Genomic DNA, 23687 nt, shown 5'->3' on the forward strand with positions numbered 1-23687 from the left:
TAAGAAGTGGACTCCATCAGGAAATCTTTAAAACTGTGCATATTCTTTTCATGATAAAGCTTTCATTTTCAAAACTGGGTGTATTTTGGACACGTGTGTTTTTTGTTTTGTTTTTTTACCTTGAATGATTCTTTCTTCGGTCACTTCTCTTTCAGTCACTTCCACAGGAATACCATCAATTATTTTCGTGTATTTTTTAATTTTAGGCTCTATAAAGATGTTTTAAAAAGTTAGAGACGGTCAATTCACTGGATTTTTTTCGATGTCTCCCCACTGTCTCGGTTAAGCAGCCATTGGGGCAAGAGGGTCAATGTTAGAAATGGTTAGATTCAAAGTTCTCCCTCAGGGCCTTGCAGAAGAGTGCAAAGAAAGCCATTTACATTCCCAAGCATGCCCGTGTCAAATATTCACCATCTCAAGCTATGAACATAATGTATTATTTTTTTAAAAAAATATTTAGTTGAGCCTTTGGGTAGACTGGCAGGTAGTTTTCATTTTTTTGTTCACAGCTAGGATGACAAAACATCAAGTTTCTCAAGGCTCTGTCACGATTCTCAGAAACATGCTACTTATGTTAGAATTCAAAGGAATCAGAGGAGCTGGCAAAATAGTTTTTCCATATTTCATCTCATGGGTACAATTCAGAGGGCAGGTGTGAAAAAAGAGAAAGAGGCAGCAAAAATTCAGCGCACAAAATGGAAAAAAGAAGAAGAGAGAGGCTACATTCCAAGAAGAAGGGAAAGAGAGGCAAAGGGTTTAATAATAAAACCGTATAGTTGCAATACATCATTATAACACATGCTAAGAACAAACCCAGCAGTTTAAGAGAACTGGGAACTGCCTCTTCGAAACCATTCCGGTTAGTAATGTGCAGTCCATGAGACATATTCACCTCCATGAATAACTTTAGTGACTGTCTCGCCTTCCCTGACCAGCTTAAATTCTGGGTCCCCTTCAATCACTTTGGTGAGCCTTGTAATAGTGGGCCCTGAAAAAGTATTATTTCAAAACGGGAAGATGTGTTATAAATATGACATACAAAGCGAACAATGCTGAATGAAATTGCCTCTGACAAAAATAACTCCTTATCGTTTGTGTCGGAGCCAATCGTAAAGCTATTGGGACTAGGATGTAATTCTTCAGAGTGATGCACCATATGCTGAAAGGACTCTTATATCCAGTGCGTTTTTTTTCTGGGGGGACACAGGGGGACGCATACCCCTAAACATTTTGTGAATCTAAGTTTGGCCTCATTGAGGGGCAGTTTTTCAATATGAGTAGGAAAATGAGAGTACCCCTAAACTTTTTTTAAAGAAAAAAACTCACTGCTTATATCACTTTAACAGTCATGGCTTCCCCTAAAGAATACTGGGAACTGTAGTTTGTTAAGGGTGCTAAGGGTTGTAGGGAGACCCCTATTCGGCTCACAGTTATAATTTCCCTCTTTCCAGGGAACTCTGTGAGAAGTTTCCTAATAACTCTCAACGCCCTTAACTATGTACAGTTTCTACAGTTAACCGCCTACACCTTTAACTGTCTAGATTTCTTTAGGGAAATCCATGACTGGTACATATGAGGCCACTGTTGTAGACTGGGTTGGGATTCCAGGGCATGAATATGTAAAGGTAAAAAAGGTAAAGGACCCCTGGACACTTAAGTCCAGTCAAAGGCGACTATGGGGTTGTGGCACTCATCTCGCTTTCAGGCCGAGGGAGCCGGTGCTTGTCCACAGACAGCTTTCTGGGTCATGTGACCAGCATGACTAAACCACTTCTGGTGCAACAGAACACTGTGATGGAAACCAGAGCGCATGGAAAGGCCGTTTACCTTCCCACCGCAGCGGTAGCTATTTATCTACTTGCACTGGCATGCTTTCGAACTGCTAGGTTGGCAGGAGCTGGGGCAGAGCAACAGGAGCTCACCCCATTGCGGGGATTCGAACTTCCAACCTTCTGATCCGCAAGGCCAAGAGGCTCAGTGGTTTAGACCACAGTGCCACCTGCGTCCCAAAATATGTAGAGCGTTTGATCCTGGTGTGAATTGATATACATTAAATGCAACTGTGTAATCCAATGTGTCATGAATTAAGTAAGCAAAGGTAAAGGGGCCCCTGACCATTAGGTCCAGTCGTGGACGACTCTGGGGTTGCGGCGCTCATCTCGCTTTACTGGCCGAGGGAGCCAGCGTACAGCTTCTGGATCATGCGGCCAGCATGACTAAGCCGCTTCTGGCAAACTAGAGCACTGCATGAAAACGCTGTTTACCTTCCCGCTGGAGCAGTACCTATTTATCTACTTGCACTCTGATGTGCTTTTGAACTGCTAGGTTGGCAGGAGCAGGGACAAAAATAGGAATATGTGGAACATGGGATATATCTGTTCACAATAGCTGTGCAGGCGGGTTCAAGGTTTTGACATTTCTGATTTCCATCTGCTGCTTTTGTGCCTCTGCTAATGAAGTACAAAGATTCTGTTTTCCAAATTGCTCTTGGAGGCTTTGCTTGGTCCTTGGCTCCCTGGCGGTGTGATTTTTCTACCCTACAAATATTTTTTTTTGGGGGGGGGGGGCTTGATGCTTTGCTTCATAGCTGGATATTATGGAAAGTCTATGAGTTGCCCACTTTCATGATACGTTACCTTCAATCTCTTTTCGAAGTGTGGTTCCACCAACTACTTTTATTTCTGTGATAATGATAAGAAATATTTCAAGAGAATCAGATGGTTGCAGTTTTTAAAACGCTTTTACGTCATACTAGGCTTCATAATCTAAACATAAGAAAACATATGACCAACTCCGATAAAAAGCTAACGGCATAATCTAATCACATTTAAGTACCAGGACCTGTTGAGTTAAACACATGCTCAACTTTTCCAGCGAATTCAGTGATGCTTAAAAGTGCCCGGCTTGGCTTGAATTGTATCTACCGTTGGCTTATTTGTTGATTCGTGCTACTTGTAAAATCTCGTCTGTGTTTCCACACATTGTGTCTAAAATACGTGTTGAAATACAGAGCCAGAGCAGAGCAACAGCTGAAACCAGTGTTGTTCCGCTTTAACTGCAGCCTTTCCTTTCGGCTGTCAGAAACAAAATAGAAGTAAAGTTGAGTAAAAACATGGCACACCAGAAACACCACCAGAACCTGCTCACACAGTGTGTTCACAGCCATTTCGTATTGGATTTACTTTCCCTCTTCGGGTTGCCAGTTGGATGAGGAGAACACCACACAAATCAAACGGGAAGGCGAACAGCAGCACGTACACATTCGGCACTGGTGTGGACAAGCCCCGAGTCTTTTCTTTTGAATGAATGATTGGAATATGGCTTCCTGAAACATTTCCCGGCCCAAGTATCTTCTGGTCTCTCTCTACACATTTGGGAGGCCCTGCGAAGAATGCTTCTGTGTTCTTTTGTGGCTGCCAATGTTGCAATTGTTGGCATATAAAGACAAGCTGGAATTGGCTTCTAAAGGGGACTGTTCTTGAGTCATCAGAGGTGGGATTGTGAGCAGCGTTGAGGAGGCTGCCCGACACAAATCATACCCTGGGGCGAAGCCAGCGGTAGGATGACGAGTCTGGCAGCCAGGGACAAGTTGGCTGCACAGAGGGCGTGATTAGCACTCACTATTTTCTCTGCTTATTTAATCTCCACTCGGGGAGCAGCTTTTCTAACCTATAAGCCTGGCATTACTGAACGTTAGTCATTGCCTTTGGAATATCTCAATGTGAGTCACTGCTTTTGGCTTCCTTCTAGAATCCTGGGATCTGCATGTAAGGGTTGTAACAACCGTAGATCTTTGAGGGGTCTCCTAACAGTTCTCAGCCCCCTTAACTACCTACAGTTTCCAGCATTCGTGGAGAAAAGCCATGGCTGTTAAAGTGGTATCAGAGTGCTTTAAATACTGGATGCGACCGTGTGATGAAGCAGACTTACTCTTTCAAGCCACAAACGCAATCATTGAAGAACTTAAAGTAGAACGATAATAAAGAACATGCATTTTCGGTTAAGTTATACCTCTGTATGACCCAGTCTATGCTTGCGGCAACGTATTATTAAGCCCACTCTATATTCCCCTTTTAGAACACAAAATGAGCATGGACTTGGTTGCCTAAGTAACCCTGATCTTATTAAGTTTTCCCTGCGTTCTTTCATCGGCAGTCTGTAAAGTCAAACATTGAATTCAAGGTTAGAGCATTTAAAACATTTCCCCCCCAATGTTTTTCTAAGGTAAAAATTCGAAGTGGAGAATTGCGGCTTTGGATGTGCAATAATCCATTGTCATAATCATTTGTTATTTGTACTGACAAATTTTTAAAATCCACGCGATTCACTCGCAAAAGGAGTAGCAGGAAGTTCTCCAATAGATACCATCAGGTAAAGGAAGCTTAGTGGTTGTTGCCTTCACCTCAAAATCAAAACAGATTGTTTGCAAATGGGCAATGGACGTGCTTCTAAATCTGTTTTAATTGGCCTCTTTCTGATTTTGATTTCCCTAATTTTTCATTAGGTTAAATTTTGGTGGCATCTCTTGCTTTTACCTCACAATTTCAACACATGGGCTTTTATCCTTTCAACAAACTCAAAGTTTTTGAGGTGCTCCTCTGAGTTTTATTTGGCTATATCTGCTATTATTCATATTACTCCATCCAACCAACCACTTTTACCTTTTCGGATGCTGGGCTCAAAGCTGCTCTCAATTACTTTAATCTCGGGGTCAACAACTTTAATAATTCGGGTGGCTGAAAGTAAAAGAGAGCAAAAACTGGTGGAGTTAGAAACAGCTACCCTACAGTGCCCTTTTTAATGGTATTGGGGAACCTACTGGAATTGAATGAGTTTTATGGGAGATCACCAAAAGAGGAACGCAGTACCCTTGAGAGCTGCAGACTGTGCATGCTTTTTGTTCCTGTGAACTAAAACAATCTTCTTTGGAGATGTGGTGAGGGGAGGGGGACAAGAATGCTATTTCTGTTCCCTGCCACTGTTCTGATCACCCTCCATGCTTGGGAGGGTGAATTTCTGAAGCAGGAAGCTTCCTGTACTTGTGGAAGTTCCCTGTGAATGAACTCTGAAAAAGAATCTGTGAAGAGAGTTCCTGACACATATACAATGGTACTCCTGTTAACAAGACAACTGACGGCATTAGTAAACCTGTGACCACCAAAGTCCTTTTTTTAATTTAAAAAAAGTGATAGCTCAGTTGTTAGAACATGAGACTCTTGATCTCAGGGTTGTGGGTCCGAGCCCCACATTGGACAAAATTTTTCTGCATTGCAGGGGGTTGGACTAGATGAGCCCCATGTTCCCTTCCAACTCTAAAATTCTGAGATTCTGTGATGCTTTACCAATGAAGCTCTTTGCTATCAGCTACCAGTGTGGTGTAGTGGTTAAGAGCGGTAGACTCGTAAACTGGGGAACCGGGTTCGAGTCCCTGCTCCTCCACATGCAGCTGCTGAGTGACCTTGGGCTAGTCACACTTCTCTGAAGTCTCTCAGCCCCACTCACCTCACAGAGTGTTTGTTGTGGGGGAGGAAGGGAAAGGAGAATGTTAGCCACTTTGAGACTCCTTTGGGTAGTGATAAAGCGGGATATCAAATCCAAACTCTTCTTCTTCTACCTCCTTTCTGACCGTAAGACAACTCTGTACATATACAGTCATACCTCAGGTTACAGACGCTTCAGGTTGCATGTTTTTGGGTTGCACACTGCACCAAACCCAGAAGTACCAGAACTGGTTACTTGCAGGTTTTGGCGCTCGTGCATGTGCAGAAGTAGTAAACCGTGCTTTGCGCATGCGCAGAAACGTCGAATCGCAACCTGCACGTGCGCAGACGCAGCGAGCGTCCTCTCTCTCTCTCTCTCTCTCTCTCTCTCTCTCTCTCTCTCTCTCTCTCTCTCTCTCTCTCTCTGTGTGTGTCCTTTTTAGACTGAAAGCAATAATCTAAGCTATATTTTCCAGAATTATTTGTGCTTCTTTCACCAGCACAATATCTATATATTTGGGTGATACAAATGCACGGCATAATCCTGCCGAAATTTCAGTACTTCCAAGTCCCATGTAATCTGACTGCCTTTGCTTTTCCATATTAAAAGCCCAGTTGCACCTTTTAGGAAACGATTTTGCTGAAGGAGCACCCATAGCAACATTCCTTCAGCTGAAATCTCTGGTTTGCATCTCACAGCAGCAGCAGCAACAACAACAACAACTCTTTTTCAAGTCGTGAACATCCATTAAATGGACATTCATGAACAGAGAGTTATCTTCACTATGAACTGAATGGAAAATCCAGGCTTCAAAAGGGGTGATCATCTGTTAATGAATGAGTTTTATGGACATTTGTTTTAGTGTCCTCTCTGTGCCACACATGCAGTATTGCCCCCCCCCCAATTCCCTGACCACTATTTGACAGCTCTAGTTATCCAAAATGGACGTTCAAATCCCTCCATCCCATCAAACATTTGCGACTGTTCATGTCACCTTTAAAAATACTTACTGTAAAATGTCAGTGGAATCTCTTTGAATGTGCTGCCACGGACATACTGTGGGGGGGAAAGAAAGATGAGTCAAATCTAGTGGTACCTAAAGGGAAGTGGAAAACAATACTTCACATTTTACAAGGAAGAAATGACCATCACACCAGCAGCACATGGGCTCATGTTCACATGGCGAGAAGGTCATCCAAAGCATGCAACACAGAGGAGCAGAGATCCTTGGAAGTTAATCTAGGACTCCGATTAAAAATAACAATAATCCCATTTTTGGCCAAGAACTTAATGTTCCCCCAAAAAACCACAGGGTTGCCAAAACTCCCCTCCTAGTAAACATCTAGTAAAACTCAGCCTGTAGCCTGAAGTCGTCATCAAAACTGAACCTACATCCTGATGTTTTCTACATCCACAGCTGGGGGCACTATCCCTTTGAACAGCAGCTGCTGCTGCAGGGAATCACAAGTTGGGAGAGAGGAGTTGTGCTCGGGTCCTGCTCAAAGGCTTCCCACAGACATCTGGTTGTCCCCTGAGAGCAGGGTGCTGGCTCAGGGTGCCACTGGCCTGATCCAGTAGGGCTTTTCTTACATCCTTACCACATTGTGCATTTTCTTGCAACAGCAGTCAATAAGGTGGAGTAGAGGAGGTGAAACCAGGGGTGAACAAAAGCTAACCAACATCCGGGCCGGGGCAAACCATTGACTGCGCATGCGTGGCGCCACTATGTACGACGTATGCACACCGTTGCTACATAGGGCGCATGTGCGGTGTTGCTGCACATGGTGCATGCGGCTACATAGCAAAGCCCTCTTTCCACCTCACTGTCAGGGTTGTGGCCATCTAAGTGGATTGATGCTTAGTAAAGGTAAAGGGACCCCTAAACCGTTAGGTCCAGTCGCGGACAACTCTGGGGTTGCAGCGCTCATCTCGCTTTATTGGCCGAGGGAGCCAGCGTACAGCTTCCGGGTCATGTGGCCAGCATGACAAAGCCGCTTCTGGCGAACCAGAGCAGCGCTCGGAAACGCCGTTTACCTCCCCGCCGGAGCGGTACCTATTTATCTACTTGCACTTTGACGTGCTTTCGAACTGCTAGGTGGGCAGGAGCTGGGACCGAGCAACGGGAGCTCACCCCGTTGCAGGGATTCGAACCACCGACCTTCTGATCAGCTAGCCCTAGGCTCAGTGGTTTAACCCAGCGTTTCTCAACCGCTGTTCCGCGGCAGACGCTGGCTGGTGTGCCGCGACGTGCGGTGACGAGAAGGGTGATTTGCATTGTCACGTGCCTGGCGGCCGCCAATATACAACACTAACCCGCCGGAAAGCAATATTTCTCCTCCTCTTTCCCAAAGCTCAGTGCAAACGAAATAAACCCACCAGTGTGATTCAGATTTGGCTCTATGTGTATCACAAAACACAATCTATGGAACATACCTTGATCTGGATGTACTTAATCAATTTTTTCAGAATTGTGAGGAGCTGATCATTTCCAACAGGTACATCTGCATTTTTGTTGATAAAGAAAAAGATAAAAAAAAGTATGGTGGGATAAAGATAACTTTAACACAGGGAGAAAATCTAAGCAATACTTTGGTTTATTCAAAATGGAAAGTCAGCAAAATGTTTCGGCTTTGCCCTACATATGAATAACTTGAATTGGAAAACGGGAGAAAGGGATTGTAAAGTTTTCAAATGCACCGCATTTCCTCAGAGTAATTATAAACATAAATATTGCGTTTTTCAAGTACTTCTGTCCCAGAGAGCTAAATGCTTCATTTATTTCTTTTCGATGTCTATATACCGTCTCTATACCGTCTAAATTACCATCTCTGGGTAATTTTTAAGTAAAAATTAAAGCCATAAAATGCAACATGAAACAGAACCCGAAAGCAAAAGAAAACCAGCTCTAAACAAGAAATAAAATATAATTAGCAGCGGAGAATTATATCAGTACAATAGTGTGAAAACTGCTAAAATATTTAAGAATAAAAAGCCTGGGAAATAGGAAAGCTCTTCATGTGCTAAAAATACCATAACATAGGTGACAGCAAAGCTTTTCTGGGGCACCACTCAGAGATAGGAGACGAGTATAATATTCATTCATCTACCACCAGGTGAGATTTGTGAGGATGACTGAACCAACCTACCAAAAGGTCAGACGCTACGGAAAACCTGCTTCCCTTTTGATTGGAAAACAGTGCATGAATGGTCCAAGGAACACGAGTGAATACATTACAATAATCCACAACCCACCTGCGGGATACAGGAGCTTGTCAATGACATGAATCACACCATTGGTTGCCATAAGGTCAGATTCCTTTGCTTTTAAATCATTCACCAGAAGAGTGTCATTCACCTAAGGATTAAATAATAAAGGTAAACAACTTTGACTGTTCCCCACATAAAAGGGGAGGCGCATTTTGCGCGGTCGAACGCAGCCCCCTGGGATCCCCGAGGCAGCCCTGGAAGTTCGGAGGCCGGCGCTGCCTTCCCGGGCTGGAAACTGGTGGTCTCCGCCCACACAGTTACCTGTACAATCCAGCTCGGGGAGGCGTTGCCGGGGGGATTGGCCAGGTAGGAGGAGGTAACCTTAGCTTGAACACGGCTGGAGCAGAGTCATTCCTGGGAAGCAGTCAATGGCTCCAAGAGCTTTCCCATCCTCCACTCACCCCCCCCCCCGCAAAAATTAATGATTGCATTACAGGTTATTTTATTCCACAGGCGTACACGCACTCAGGCGCTGCTACGACAAGGCTGCTGTTGAAGGGCCGGAAAGGAATTTCCCTGCATTGGCAGGTTTTGCCTTTCCCGTAGCAATTCATTACAACTTTGGCAGATGCAGGCCTTGAGCGGAATCCTTTAGTCATCTGCATAAATGGGGGGGCATGGGCGGTGACCCCCCACCCACATTGCGGCGGCGATAACAGGGTTCCTGTAAATGGGGCTAAGGGGGAGGCATTGACCATACGCAATAGGCTGTCATTGCCCTCCCTCTCCAGCGGCTGCGATCGAGGGGGAGCGGGCTATCTGCTTGAACATATGTTCTCCAGAGCTAGCCCAACCCCCACACATGCTGGATAACCCTGAAATTACCCAGGTCCCCAGCTGGGGGCTGGGAAGGATATACGCCCAATGCCTGAGCCAAGGTCCCCCTACATCCGAATTCTTAATAAAGTTGTGGCCAATTTTAATCCCATAGAACGTGGTCTTGTGTCATCATTCCGCTCGGGGGCTGCCTGCAGGGCCGTCTTAAGCATATCTGGCGCCCTGGGGCTGTGGTGTGAAGATCCCTCCGGTGCCCCGCCCCCTGCCCCGTTTCCCAGCGCGGCTGTCTGGTCGGCGCTGCGCCCCCCCGGCGTCCTAGCGCCCTGCGCCACTCGGCCTTGCCGTAGGGCCGGCCCTGGCTGCCTGGGCCTTTGGGGGACTCCACCTGACTGCGCAAAAAGAGAGAATACATTTCCAAACAGCTGAAATAAATATTATTATAATCTAGTATCTTAGATAGTGGAATTCACATGGTAAGGCAATGTTAGAAAATCCTCTTCTGGAAAAACGCTTTAGGGACTGCAAGAGAAGCCAACAGAGTTTTGACAAAACCAGAGAAATTTCTTGGCAGGTTTTGCACATCTCTCGGAATACTGTCTCCGTCCTTCAACTTAAATTACAGGGTTAATAATTCTTGTCGAAAGGTTACTCTCAGTACTCACCACTTTCAAGTACAATTTGCCACCTTGGATAGTTTTGAGGATGTTGGTCACACGAGGTTCAAATCCGCTTCCAATGAAAACTCCCCGAGTCAAGTGATAAAGCAGAATATTCCTGAGAGCATTTTGGTCCCCTGTGGAGGAAAATCAGTGATGGACGTAAGTACAGTTGGATCAATGATTCACCAAGCCTTTCCATTGGCAAGTAAAGTTTCCTACAGGGGAGCTGTCTATTTATTATTATTTTGTGCTACAGAGAACCTGTTTACCTTTTAACCCCTTATCCCAGAACAAAATGCCCTAAATTCAAAATCGGGTTTCTTTTCACACCCACAAGGAAAATCAGAGAGTTGAGCTGGGATCAAGAACCTCTGACAAGATCAGTGGCTCTTTCACCCTTGAAAAAGTAAAAAATAAAACAAATACACAGTAACAAGGTTATGGCCACTACTAGTGTTCAGAGTTTCATAGTAGACTGTGAATAATCCAAGAGATGATCAACTAGGGCTGGATTTTAGTGTATTATTGATTTGTTTATTTCAACAGTTTGTGTATATCCTATTCACAGGCCCCTGAAATTCAACACAGGTATCAGTCAGGAGTAGGTATGGTGATGAAGTTCATTTAATGTTCATGCGCAAACCAGGCAGAGGGCCTTCTCGGTAGTGGCGCCTGCCCTGTGGAACACCCTCCCATCAGATGTCAAGGAAATAAACAACTATCTGACTTTTAGAAGACTTCAGAAGGCAGCCCTGGTCTTTTACCATGTTTTTAATGTTCTGTTGGGAGCCTCCCAGAGTGGCTGGGGAAACCAAGCCAGATGGACGGGGTATGAATAAATTATCAACAACAACAAGCAGTCTTCAATATGGATCTTTTGATAAACCTTTCACCACCACCCCTTTCTCATCACTGCTCTCGATTCTCCAAGCTTAAGGTCGTAAATCTGCCTGGCTCACTGTCATTGTTCTTTTGATTCCCTTCCAATTCAGCATGATTGTATGTGTATTGGAATCGTCTGCTGTGTACTCTGCCTGGTTTTTCAAAATGCAGATTCTTTCTACTCCTGCTGTGACTGTCAGAAGTGTGTATTGCCAAAAGCAGAAAAGGAGAGAAAAAGCCTTTTATTTCATGTGGAGACGTCATTATGTCATGCATTTATTCCATTTACAACAAAGCATTCTCCCATTACTTCTTAGTTACTCATTTAATCTTATGCGGAATGAAAATGGTTTTCTATTAGTTTGAATGCTTATAATTCTCGGAAAATATCCACTTATTAATTGAATGCACTTTGTTTGTAGGAAGTGGATGTTTTTCCAAGAAAAGTCAAGGATCTTTAAAGGCTTAAATTCTGGTCTATGAATGCAATTAGTATTATATTGTAAAGGCTTAATGGTTAGTATCAAAATGTCCAAACAGGAACTTTGTTGTTTTATTCTTCAATAGACAACTGCAGCTACTATAGAACTTGGTAGAATAAAGAGGTGTATTCCTCTTTTCAGTCCTAGAGACTTTGAGAAGCTAAAGTGGCCAAGAGAAATCACACGGCATCTCTCACAACCAGGGCCGGATTTAGGTTTGATGAGACCCTAAGCTACTGAAGGTAATGGGGCCCTTTATATGTCCAGCTGTCCTTTGTCAACAACAAATTGTCGCTGTTTTTTTTTTTGTTGAATATATGCTACATGGTAATTTATGGACCTACCCCGTTTCCCCTATTTTAAGACGTAGTCATAAAATAAGCCGTAGCAGGATTTTTAAGCATTCAAGGAATATAAGCCATACCCCGAAAATAAGACATAGTGATAGGCAGCTGCAGCAGGAGGAGGAAAAAAATAAGATATCCCCTGAAAATAAACCATAGTGTGTTTTTTTGAGGAAAAATAAATATAGGACGGTGTCTTATTTTTGGAGAAACACTGTAATAGGTATCTAACGCCATTTGCACGTAAAAAAATATGTATTTTATCAAGTAATTGTTGAACTGAAATACAATTAAGGAGAAGTATATTAATAGTGAAATACAACGCTATATGTAGAAATAAGCAAACCAGTGATATTTTAGGGAGCAGGCTAGCAGGCTTACATTACTTACATCATAGGAGCCTACGCAACACAAAACACTGTTGTTCTATGTAGGTTTTATTTTATTTCTTTTTTATATTATATTTTGGAAATGTACATCCAGTTTTTTTTCCTTTAAATTTTTGGGCCCCCCCCAAGAGAGTGGGGCCCTAAGCTATTGCTTGTTTAGCTTCTACGTAAATCTGGTGCTGCTCACAACATCGAAAAGGACTACGGCAGAAAAGCCACCGTCTCTGCGACCTGCTTTTTGTGACCTACTTACTTATCAGGGTCAGTTTCTCCTGCTCAGTCAAGCCCTTGAAAGCATCATTAGTTGGGACAAACAAGGTCCAGTCACCAGGTTGTGAAAGAACCTCTTCTAAGTCTGCTGCTTCCACTAGGCTGAGGAATGTGCTGAAGAAGAAAAGAGAGCACAAAACAATTGACAACTGCCCAGTTTCTGCATGAAGATGGGAACATTGTCCTATTGTTTCAGATGAACGTGTTCACAGGCAGAAGAGTGTCCCTAAAGACAGATTCATATTATGAAGGAGTGAAGGGTGGCAAACTCATCAATCACCATCATATTCACCAATCAATCACCATCATATTCACCATCACGATCTTTTAAAAGCGTTGAAAAGTGCAAAAAAAAAAAAATCTAAAACCAAGTTTAAAGTATTTCAATAACATTTTCAGAACAGTTTAAAACCTATTCACGCAACTAGTGATTTCAGGGTTGCCAGGAACAGTGTCTTTCAGCCATCAAATGCCTGGATAAACAGGGATATTTCTGAATTCCTCCCGGAAGTCAGTAATGAAGGAAACAAGATGCACTTCACCAGCATTGGCATTCCACAAATGGGGAATTGCCAGAAGTAAGTCCTGTCATGGGTCAACGCCAACTAGGCTGCTCCCAGAGGTGGAAACCCCACCAAGGTCTCCCGCCTGCCAATTGTAAGGTCTGAGATGGTTGACACTGGGTAAGCTGCTGCTTCAAGTACTTGGGTCCCAAAACATAAGGTCCACAAATAACAATCTTTTGGAGATCCCGAGCCATAAGGTGGCTAGATTGGCCTCAACTAGGGCCAAGGCCTTTTCAGTATTGGCCCCGACTTGGTGGAACACTCTCTCACAGGACACCTTTCCGCAGGGCCTGCAAGACAGAGCTGTTCCTCCTGGCCTTTGGGCTGGACTCAGTCTGACCACTATGTTTCCCCTCCCTTACGGTTTTGATTTGGGCCATTTTAAAATGAGGCTGCATTTTTTTAAAAAAAATAAAATAAAATCTGGGTTGTATTTTAATCCGCATTTTAATCAATTGTTTTTCTTTCTTTTACATTTTGTTGTCATCTTGTTGATGTCAGCTGCCCGGCTCTCGCTGGGGAGGGCGGGGTATAAATAAATTATTATTATTATTATTATTATTATTATTATTATTATTATTATTATCAACCCCTTGAATTGGACCCAGTAGCTAACTGGCAGTCAGTGCAGTACATTCTGGTCTGGCGACTCATTGTCCCTTTGTTCCTCCCCCCATTACCAATATAGAAGCCACATTCCACATTAGCTACCAGCTCCAGACCATCTTCAAGGGCAGCCACACATACAGCACATTACAGCAGTTCAGATGGGAGGTCACCAAGGCCAATATGGTGTCCTCGAGGTGTTGCAGGACTCCAACTCCCATCAGGCCCTGCCAGAATGACCAGCTTTCAGGGTTTCTGGTAGTGGTAGTCCAACAGCATCTGGAGGATGCTGTATTGGCTATATTTAGGCAATGTACATGACTGAATTCTACTGGGATGTTTCAGACATAAACAGCAAAGATGCTGCTTTTCATCTCTTCACCTTGAATCTAAAGAAAGAAAACACCACAAGTATGCTGGGATAGGAGCAGCGAGCAATAAGATACAAACAGCAAGGCGGTGAAAATATAGACCTCTCTTTTTCTGATATACCACCCAACATTTCTGGCTGGAAAATGTGGAAAGCAATAAATGATTCATTCTACTAGTCAGATTTTTTCCCTGGAGAACATTATTGTGTGTGTGTGTGTGTGTTTGTGTGTGTGTGTATACTGTATATATAGCAGCACAGTATTGCCTCCAGCTTTGTGGACTTGATCATGATAATAGTTGACATTCACATGCATACGCAATATATCTGCCAAAGTACATTTAGAGGTAGTATATATTTAGAGCTCCAAAATGCAAGTACCGAGACAGTTCCTGTATCTTTGAGTTACTCATAAGGAAAATTGGCACAGATGCCGCTTTTTCTATCAATACAGCATTATAATTGGAATTCTCCCTTCCAACTGTGGTCTGAACTTTATTGTATTTGATTCCTTTGCTATGGCTTACAGATGATGCAAATAAAGATTCTATCATCTATCTATCTATCTATCTATCTATCTATCTATCTATCTATCTATCTATCTATCATCTACTATCATCTATCTATTTATCATCTATCTATCTATCTCTCTACCTATCATCTATCTATCACCTATCTATCTATCCATCTATCTGTGGTCTGAAAGGTTTGGAGGTTTTCCTGGGATCTCTTCTTTTAAAATTTCAGTGAGGACTTATGAGCCACTGTTTGCTTCTTAAATTACTAAGTATTAAAATAATCATTTCACCTTATGATCCCCCAAACCTCTAGTTACAGATTGGCAGGCTATTCACTAAAACTGGTGACAAGAGTCATCCACTCATGACACTTTGTGGATTTTATTGTGCTTTTAGACAATTTTCACTCCAAGCCTAAAACAGCAACAGTTAAACTGAGGGTGAGATTATATTTTTTTAGAATGATTCTCAACAACATTCAGTCTCAGCGTATATAATTGTCTGTTTAGTTTGCTGGGGTGTGTGTGTGTGTGATATGGTTAAAAATTCATGGTTTACCTGAATCGTTTATCCGATCTCAATACTTCATGTAGAGTTTTCTCTGCTGGATCAATTAATTCCCTGAAAATGTGGATAAATCCATTTCTTCCCTCTTTGCTTCCTCGAACCATGCATGAATTCTCAACACATACAGCCTAGTAATGAAAAAACAAACAGAAGTATCACAAAATACAGCCTTGTGGGGAAACATATTAAACAAGCTGTGGATTATGCAACTTCTCCAAACTTTTGTGCTATATAAAATGTAGTTCACCCAGTTCTTTTGCAGGTGTTTTATTTATGTTCTTTTCAGGGACCAATGTTCTCTGTTGGTTGTACAAAATGTGCAGTATAGCAACGAATGAGACAGCTTTTTTTCTAGATGGATGGAGTGGAGAAAGAATCTCTTACTCATGTTTGCATAGGACCAAGAAGTTTGCTTTGGTCCACAAAAACTTGGAGCTGTTTTGGGACCTTTCAAGGGAGCAAGGAGAGGGAATGTGAAGGAACCTTTTCCTCCTGGCTATGGAGAAACCACAGAAATGTTTTAATTCATTTTTACTTAAAGCCAGTTGTTTGTTTGTATTTGAAATATACCGTTGTCCCCAAATGTGTTTACAAGCTAAGCTGGATGGACATGAGGAAATCCAAGGCAGGAACAGGAAACCGTTTTAAAAGTATCTGGTCTTCAAACACTCTCAAAACCCAAATTTTGCACTCTTGCTCAGATTATTCCCAGGGTTGCGATATTCTGAAAGGTCTCTTTACCTTTTAAGGCTCACTTCTCCCCGGATAACCTTTCCCATCAAACACTTGGATTGATGGGAGAAACTGAATCTGGAAAGATTTCCCTTTCGGTATAGTTCTTTAAAGTACAACTAGCCAGGTACATGCTAGGCAACTAGAGATGGGCAAATTTTCATGCTAGGCAACTAGAGATGATTCATGCTAGGCAACTAGAGATGGGCAAATTTTGCAATTTCTCATTTTTTCAATCTTAAATTCAGTTCTTACTGATTTCCCCATCAGTCTGTGATTATTACTATTTTTAATCCACATGAAAACACACCAGAATTTCAGTGTGAAGAACTCTTAACACACACATTCTTGTATGCAATTTCCCCAAATATACACATTTTTTTGGCAAAGCAATTCTCTTAATGCATACTTTTGTATACACAACGTTAGCCTAGCATACATGTTTTTGACATTGCTCAGCTGGTGAACTGTACTGCAAAATTCATAAAAGTGTGAATTTTGAAGGATTACTCTACTTTGCCTCATATATTGTTTTGGAAACGGCTAGTTAGGTAGGTTTGCCTTTAAATGTGAGGTGAATCAAGTTTCTTCCCCATCCCTAATGGCAACCCATTTCCAAGTTTAAAGCCTCAGTTCTCGGATTCTCAGAAGCATTGGGCTCAGTAGTCACCTTTCCAACGAGTCAGTTTGATTGCTGGCATCAATCCTTGCTCTCTCAAATTATTATTTTTTCCATTGATGTAATCAACACATTGGAACTCCCTTCCAATCTTATTCTTCTAATTTGTTAAATTATTCTTCTAATTTGTTAAATCGCTGGTCTTCAACTGGTGGATTGGGACCCACTAGCGGGACACAGCCTGTCCAAGGTGGGTCACAACAGGAGCACAACCACTATGCAAATATATGGTAAAAGACTAAGAAATGGGTCCCCACATGCATTTTGGGCTTAAAAGACCCAAGTTTCTTGCTTTAAATCATGCATTTTCCCAGCTGCTGTCAATCTCCCAGCTAGACATCATTAAAAAGCACAACTGTGAATAATTCACTACACCTCTCTGTAAAACCGTCTACAATCCTTCTTTCCCAAAGACCACACACTGCCAAAAGCTCATGGACAAGACTGCTAACCAGTAACACTGGGGAGATGAAACAATGGACTCATTCCTTATGAGATTTACCTCCAGATACAGAAGGAAAACATTTCGGATCCTGGCTGCTTAGAGATTGCAACTGCCCCACTTTAAATCAAAGGAACACTAAGAACACAAGCAGAGCAGGGAAAATCACTGGGCAACTTTGGATACTGGGTTTCCATGGTAAAATCCAATTTCTGTTAAAACGGGGCAACATAATTTACTCTTATTCTCAAAGGGCATTGGATCTCTCCAACTGTAAATATTGAAAACTATACAGTTGTACCTTAGATCTTGAACGCCTTGGCTCCTGAACAAATTGGCTCCGGAACGATCGAAACCCGGAAGTGAGTGTTCCAGTTTTCAAACGATTTTTGGAAGCTGAATGTCCGATGGGGCTTCCGTGGCTGCCAATTGGCTGCAAGGGCTTTCTGCAGCCAATCAGAAAGCCGCACTTCATTTTTTTAATGTTTTGGAAGTCGAACGGATTGAAAGAACGGATTCCGTTTGACTTCCAAGGTACGACTGTACTGTGTAAAGAATACCTTTCAAAACTGGTACCTGCCAGGTTCCTAGCACAGTCACATATTTAACTATAGAATTGTTGAAAATGGTTTAGCAAGGATTCCAGATTTAATTTTAGGGTCCAAGAATTACTGAAATTTAAAAAAATGTTTTTTAATAAGGCACAGTGAAATAACTTAATAGTGTAGATTTTCATGATTACGTTGGAGAACCCTAGCCCTTTCCCAGCAGTTCCAACATGTTGCAATCTTTTGCTGTCATAAATGTTTCCCGAGTTTTAAAATTCACTTACCGTACGATACACAAATACTCTGAGCTTCTTTCCTCCCAGCGTCTCCAAGAACTGTCCATTGTAGAGGTCATTCAGGCCAACTTTCATTCTCAAAATGTGATTCTGCAGGATCAATCTGAGGACCCTCTGGTCTGTAGATAAGACGTCATCTAACAGTTTGGATAGAACACAATGCCTAAATTAGGTTTCGTCCATGCAGTTTTACATATAACCTCAGATATAATGGAAAATGTTATCCGCCTCCATTCAGCTTTGGCCTCATTCTTTCACATCTGTTATTTACGCAAAAACCAACAATTGCCTCCTTTTAAAACATGCAATAACTTCCATGATGCATGTTCCTCCACAGGATTCAGATGCATGAAGAACTATTTGAGTGGTCAAATAAATGCATTGGTGCGGGAAAAGACTGTGTGTGAAGGGAGGCCCTTTAACTATGTCTCTGGCAGGTTGGGATGCAGTGAAAGTCATTTCTCTTGGTCAAGATGAGCCTCATTATCCCATATTTGTACCCACCTGGAGCCTCTCCAAGCTCCAAGCTTGGATGTGGATGTGGTTCAGTCATAGACATAATTGGGAATTTGGGGGAGGGAAAATTTTCTCTCTTGCTCTTACTCTTACTCTTTTTAAAGCAAATCCAGACACTTCCATACCAGGAATTTGAGTTAACTGTTACTGTCCTCACAGGCTGTAGTGATGACAACTGAGTCCGGCCAGTCTTGGTGCATATATATGTCTGTGTGTGTCATCAGGGAACAGAGGAATGACTCTCCTCTTCCAGCATTTGTGCTTCCACCAGCAGCTGATAAGACTGGCTCCTCAGGAATGCCTCTCCATTTGAAGCCATGAAAGGTAAAGGTAAAGGACCCCTGGGTGGTTACGGTAAGTCCAGTCAATGGCGACTATGGGGTTGTGGCGCTCATCTCACTTTCAGGCCGAGGGAGCTGGCACTTGTCCACAGACAGCTTTCTGGGTCATGTGGCCAGCATGACTAAACCACCTCTGGTGCAACAGAACACTGTGATGGAAACCAGAGTGCATGGAAATGCCGTTTACCTTCCCACCGCAGCGGTAGCTATTTATCTACTTGCACTGACATGCTTTCAAACTGCTAGGTTGGCAGGAGCTGGGACAGAGCAACGGGAGCTCACCCTGTCGTGGGGATTCGAACCGCCGACCTTCTGATCGGCAAGCCCAAGAGGCTCAGTGGTTTAGACCACAGCGCCACCCACGTCCCATGATAGTGAAACAACCATAGCTGGAACTACCAGGCACTCACTCCTAGCCATGGAGGCCCCAAGGACTTCCAGCAACAGGTCTCACAGAGCTATCTTCCTGTATTGATCAACACTTATCTGTAGAGTCTGAGCATCCTAAATCTATCAAGGGGATTTGAGTTTCAGTGATTGTAAGTAGTTTCAAATCTTTCACGTTGGACTTCTTCACAAAGTTGTTGAAGAAGATAATTAAGATATCTCTTAAGAGTTATTTTTAGTGCCACCAAGTCTGTCGGTCTACCTACCGGAGAAAGCCCCATTCACTGGAGCTAGCAAGGTATATTCTTCCTCTGGCTTTAAAGATGCAGCCAAGCCAACCTGAGACACCAGGTCTTTGAAGGTGGTTTGTTGAGGACCAGCAAGCTCTATGACTTGCTTAGCTGAAATTGAGGAAGAAATGGGTGGACAAGTGTTAGGTTTCGCTCCAAAACTCTCGCCAAACAGACAAATATTTTTAAAAGGATACACAAGGAATATCCATAGAGTTCATAAGTTTTGAAGTTCTTCTTCAAAAGAGACAATTAGTTGAGACTACCTGCCTCTCTATTTTAGTGGTCAGTTAGTACTAGAGAAAGTGCAAAGAATTGGAAGTCACCTGTGTGTCACTCTCAAGGCAAATCTAAAAAAATGTAGTATAAACACCGTCAACTGGGGAACACTGGCCTGCGAGCGCTCCAACTGGAGAACAGCTTTTGCCCAAGGTGCCATGGGCTTTGAAGACGCTCAAACTCAGGACGAAAGGGAGAAATGTGCTAAGAGGAAGGCACACTCGGCAAACCCTCACCGTGACCAACTTCCGCCCGGAAATTATGTCCCCACTGTGGAAGGATCCAGAATTGGCCTCCACAGTCACTTACCGACTCACTGCTAAAACCATGTTTATGGAAGACAATCTTACTCGGCTACGAGTGATCACCAAAGAAGAAGAAGAAGACTCACCAGAGTCAGGAATAAGCACTTGGTCTACTAGATGAATGACACCATTGCTTGTCACAATGTCTTTTCGCTTCACCATTTTGACTCCATTGATTGTCAAGCTTTCGCCATCACAGCCAACTTCAACAGTATTGCCTTCCAAGGTCTCGTAGACACCTCCACTCATGATGGCTTCAGAACACTGGAGAGTATTCAGAATGTGGAACTTCATCAGAGCTAAACAGGGGAGAGAACAGAAAGTACTCAAATGAAACCTGAGGCCATGCTGCAACCATCTAAAACTGGTACGTTTTAGAGAATACAATGCCATTATAAACAGTTAATGTAATGAGTTTTCCTTTTGTTTTGTAAATAATGGCGTTCATTTCCACTAGAGATTGGAACATAACAACATTCTTAAGTATTTAGGGGAAAAGAGAGATTTCCACACACCTTTAGGGTGTGGAAATACTTTGGCCAATACTTTGGCCACCTCATGAGAAGAGAAGACTCCCTGGAAAAGACCCTGATGTTAGGAAAGATGGAGGGCACAAGGAGAAGGGGACGACAGAGGATGAGATGGTTGGACAGTGTTCTTGAATAATAATAATAATAATTTATTATTTATACCCCGCCCATCTGGCTGGGTTTCCCCAGCCACTCTGGGTGGCTTCCAACAGAAAAATGAAATAAAATAATCTATTAAACATTAAAAAGCCTCCCTAAACAGGGCTGTCTTCAGATGTCTTCTAAAAGCCTGGTAGTTGTTTTTCTCTTTGACATCTGATGGGAGGGCATTCCGCAGGGCGGGTGCCACCACCGAGAAGGCCCTCTGCCTGGTTCCCTGCAACTTGGCTTCTCGCAATGAGGGAACCGCCAGAAGGCCCTCGGCGCTGGACCTCAGTGTCCGGGCAGAACGATGGAGGTGGAGACGCTCCTTCAGGTATACTGGACCGAGGCCATTTAGGGTTGGTTGAAGCTACCAACATGAGTCTGACCAAACTGCGGGAGGCAGTGGAAGACAGGAGTGCCTGGCATGCTCTGGTCCATGGGGTCACCAAGAGTCGGACACGACTGAACGACTAAACAACAAATGTTGAAACATTTGCTATGTGCTTGTTCCAACTAGAAAAGTGAGTATGGACTGCACTCGAACAAGACCTTTACAAGCATTATATGCCTTTGGACAGGGGCTTAGCCCTTCAAATGTACATTTCATTGTGAATTTTATTTTGTACCTTGCAACTTATTACACTTACATTAGAATCAAAATGATGAGCAGAAAAATAGCAAAACCATTAAATGGCACATATAGCTAGGGATATTTAGAACATATATTTAAACTGTTTCATTAAACAAAAAAGACCTGTACATTATCTCTGGTGGCAATATGTGGGATGAATCAGTAACTTGCTGTTTGTGGGAGGGGGGCAGAGGGAGAGGCAAAAGGTGCCAGTGCTGCTTATTTCAGACAGTTTCACTTCATACCGAGCTGCTAGAATGGTGTTGGTTTCACAGTCCAGTCTCTTAACATTCCTGCATTGCAGGGGGTTGGACTAGATGACCCTTGGGGTCTCTTCCAGCTCTACAATTCTATGATTGCACGATTCTACTATGTTATACAGTGGAACCTCAGTTTATGAACACCTCGGTTTACGAATTTTCGGTTTACGAACGCCATGGACCCATCTGGAACGGATTAATTCACTTTACATTACTTTCAATGGGAAAGTTCGCTTCAGTTTATGAACGCTTCAGTTTATGAACAGACTTCCAGAACAAATTACACCCATGCTTCGGGTTAAGTACGCTTCAGGTTGAGTACTCTGTCACCCCTACTGCTTATGCCACTATCACAAAACCCCAAGAATAGTGTTTCTCAAACCATGCGCTATGGTCCACTACTGGGCCTCAGCATTGTTCCAAGGGGTCCTTGTCTTGGAGTATATATATTTTTGATTAACTATTTATTTTGTGCTTTTATCCTGTATTTTTGTATTGTGAACTGCCCTGAGATCTTCGGATGAAGGGCAGTATATAAATTAACAACAACTTTTTCTAGTACAGTGGAACCTCGGTTTATGAACACCTCAGTTTATGAATTTTCGGTTTATGAACGCCGCAGACCCATCTGGAACGGATTAATTCATTTTCCATTACTTTCAATGGGAAAGTTCGCTTCAGTTTATGAACGCTTCAGTTTATGAACAGACTTCCGGAACCAATTACACCCATGGTTCAGTTTATGAACGCTTCAGTTTAAGTACTCCGCGGACCCATCTGGAACGTATTAATCCACTTTCCATTACTTTCAATGGGAAAGTTCGCTTCAGTTTATGAACGCTTCAGTTTAAGTACTCCGCGGACCATCTGGAACAGATTAATCCACTTTCCATTACTTTCAATGGGAAAGTTCGCTTCAGTTTATGAACAGACTTCCGGAACCAATTGTGTTCATAAACCGAGGTACCACTGTACATGAATCTCAAACCCAATCGCATTTGGCCAATAACCCTACACCAGGCATGTCCAACGGATAGATCGTGATCTACCGGTAGATCACTGGATGTCTGTGGTAGATCACTGGTAGATCCCTGGCTCCCCAAAAATAAGCTCTGGATCCCCTAAAAAAATGCTCAACATTTTAGCCCTTCACACACACACCCCAAACAGGGCTTTCCTCCCACCTCAGAAAAGCTCAACAACTCTGACCTGAACCCCTAAAAAATGGGCCTTCCTCCTTCCTAAAAAAATCTCAACAACTTTGACCTGAACCCCCCCAAAGGGGGTAGATCACTGCCAGTTTTTAACTTTGTGAGTAGATCACAGTCTCTTCGGAGTTGGCCACCCCTGCCCTACACGTTCACACCGCAGGTTTCCCAAGTAGCAATGCACAATGTCACAACCCTAACATACTATGATGAACTCAGCATCTGAATTCAAAAGCAGAAGCCACAGGAGAAAGCAATACACAGGAACCCCACTAGCCCCTGTGTGGCATAACAAGTCTTCGTCCAGTTTCTGGAACACTGTGAGGGAGCCAGTCTAATGAGGTTCTTTGGACAGGGAATTTTAAACTTGGTTGTCTCTCAACAAGGCTGTTGAAACTAGTCTAGCCATTGCCACTATTATAACATAATAATAGCTCTGGATTATATTAATAGGTTATTACATCTATCATGACAGCGAAACTCACGAGCCCTTCATCAAATAATATGATCCCTATATTTAAAATAAACCTAGACAGCATCTTAAAAAGCAGAGACATCACCTTGCCGACAAAGGTCCGTATAGTTAAAGCTATGGTTTTCCCAGTAGTGATGTATGGAAGTGAGAGCTGGACCATAAAGAAGGCTGATCGCCAAAGAATTGATGCTTTTCAATTATGGTGCTGGAGGAGACTCTTGAGCAGGCATCCCCAAACTTCGGCCCTCCAGATGTTTTGGACTACAATTCCCATCATCCCTGATCACTGGTCCTGTTAGCTAGGGATCATGGGAGTTGTAGGCCCAAACATCTGGAGGGCTGCAGTTTGGGGATGCCTGCTCTTGAGAGTCCCATGGACTGCAAGAAGATCAAACCTATCCATTCTGAAGGAAATCGGCCCTGAGTGCTCACTGAAAGGACAGATC

The 23687-nt window shown here is 43.0% G+C and overlaps 1 protein-coding gene across 13 annotated transcripts in view; it reads right to left on the reverse strand.

Moving 5' to 3' along the window:
* Nucleotides 1-23687, reverse strand: part of POSTN (periostin) — a 53991-nt gene that overhangs the window by 11243 nt on the left and 19061 nt on the right. For 3 of the 13 annotated variants that reach the window (XM_060269187.1, XM_060269185.1, XM_060269184.1), the window contains exons 8-20: nt 20080-20292; nt 19386-19520; nt 17864-18012; nt 15170-15306; nt 12535-12665; nt 10188-10318; nt 8734-8836; nt 7915-7982; nt 6492-6537; nt 4662-4736; nt 2637-2681; nt 893-988; nt 120-209 (exon numbers count right to left, since the gene is read on the reverse strand). In XM_060269187.1, coding sequence (XP_060125170.1) covers nt 120-209; nt 893-988; nt 2637-2681; nt 4662-4736; nt 6492-6537; nt 7915-7982; nt 8734-8836; nt 10188-10318; nt 12535-12665; nt 15170-15306; nt 17864-18012; nt 19386-19520; nt 20080-20292 — 1419 coding nt within the window. The remainder of the gene's footprint in view (nt 1-119; nt 210-892; nt 989-2636; nt 2682-4661; nt 4737-6491; nt 6538-7914; nt 7983-8733; nt 8837-10187; nt 10319-12534; nt 12666-15169; nt 15307-17863; nt 18013-19385; nt 19521-20079; nt 20293-23687) is intronic. The other 10 variants (XM_060269190.1, XM_060269188.1, XM_060269186.1 and 7 more) reach the window with 4 other exon arrangements.

Source organism: Zootoca vivipara, chromosome 16, assembly GCF_963506605.1.
Source record: "Zootoca vivipara chromosome 16, rZooViv1.1, whole genome shotgun sequence".
Classification (NCBI taxonomy): domain Eukaryota; kingdom Metazoa; phylum Chordata; class Lepidosauria; order Squamata; family Lacertidae; genus Zootoca; species Zootoca vivipara.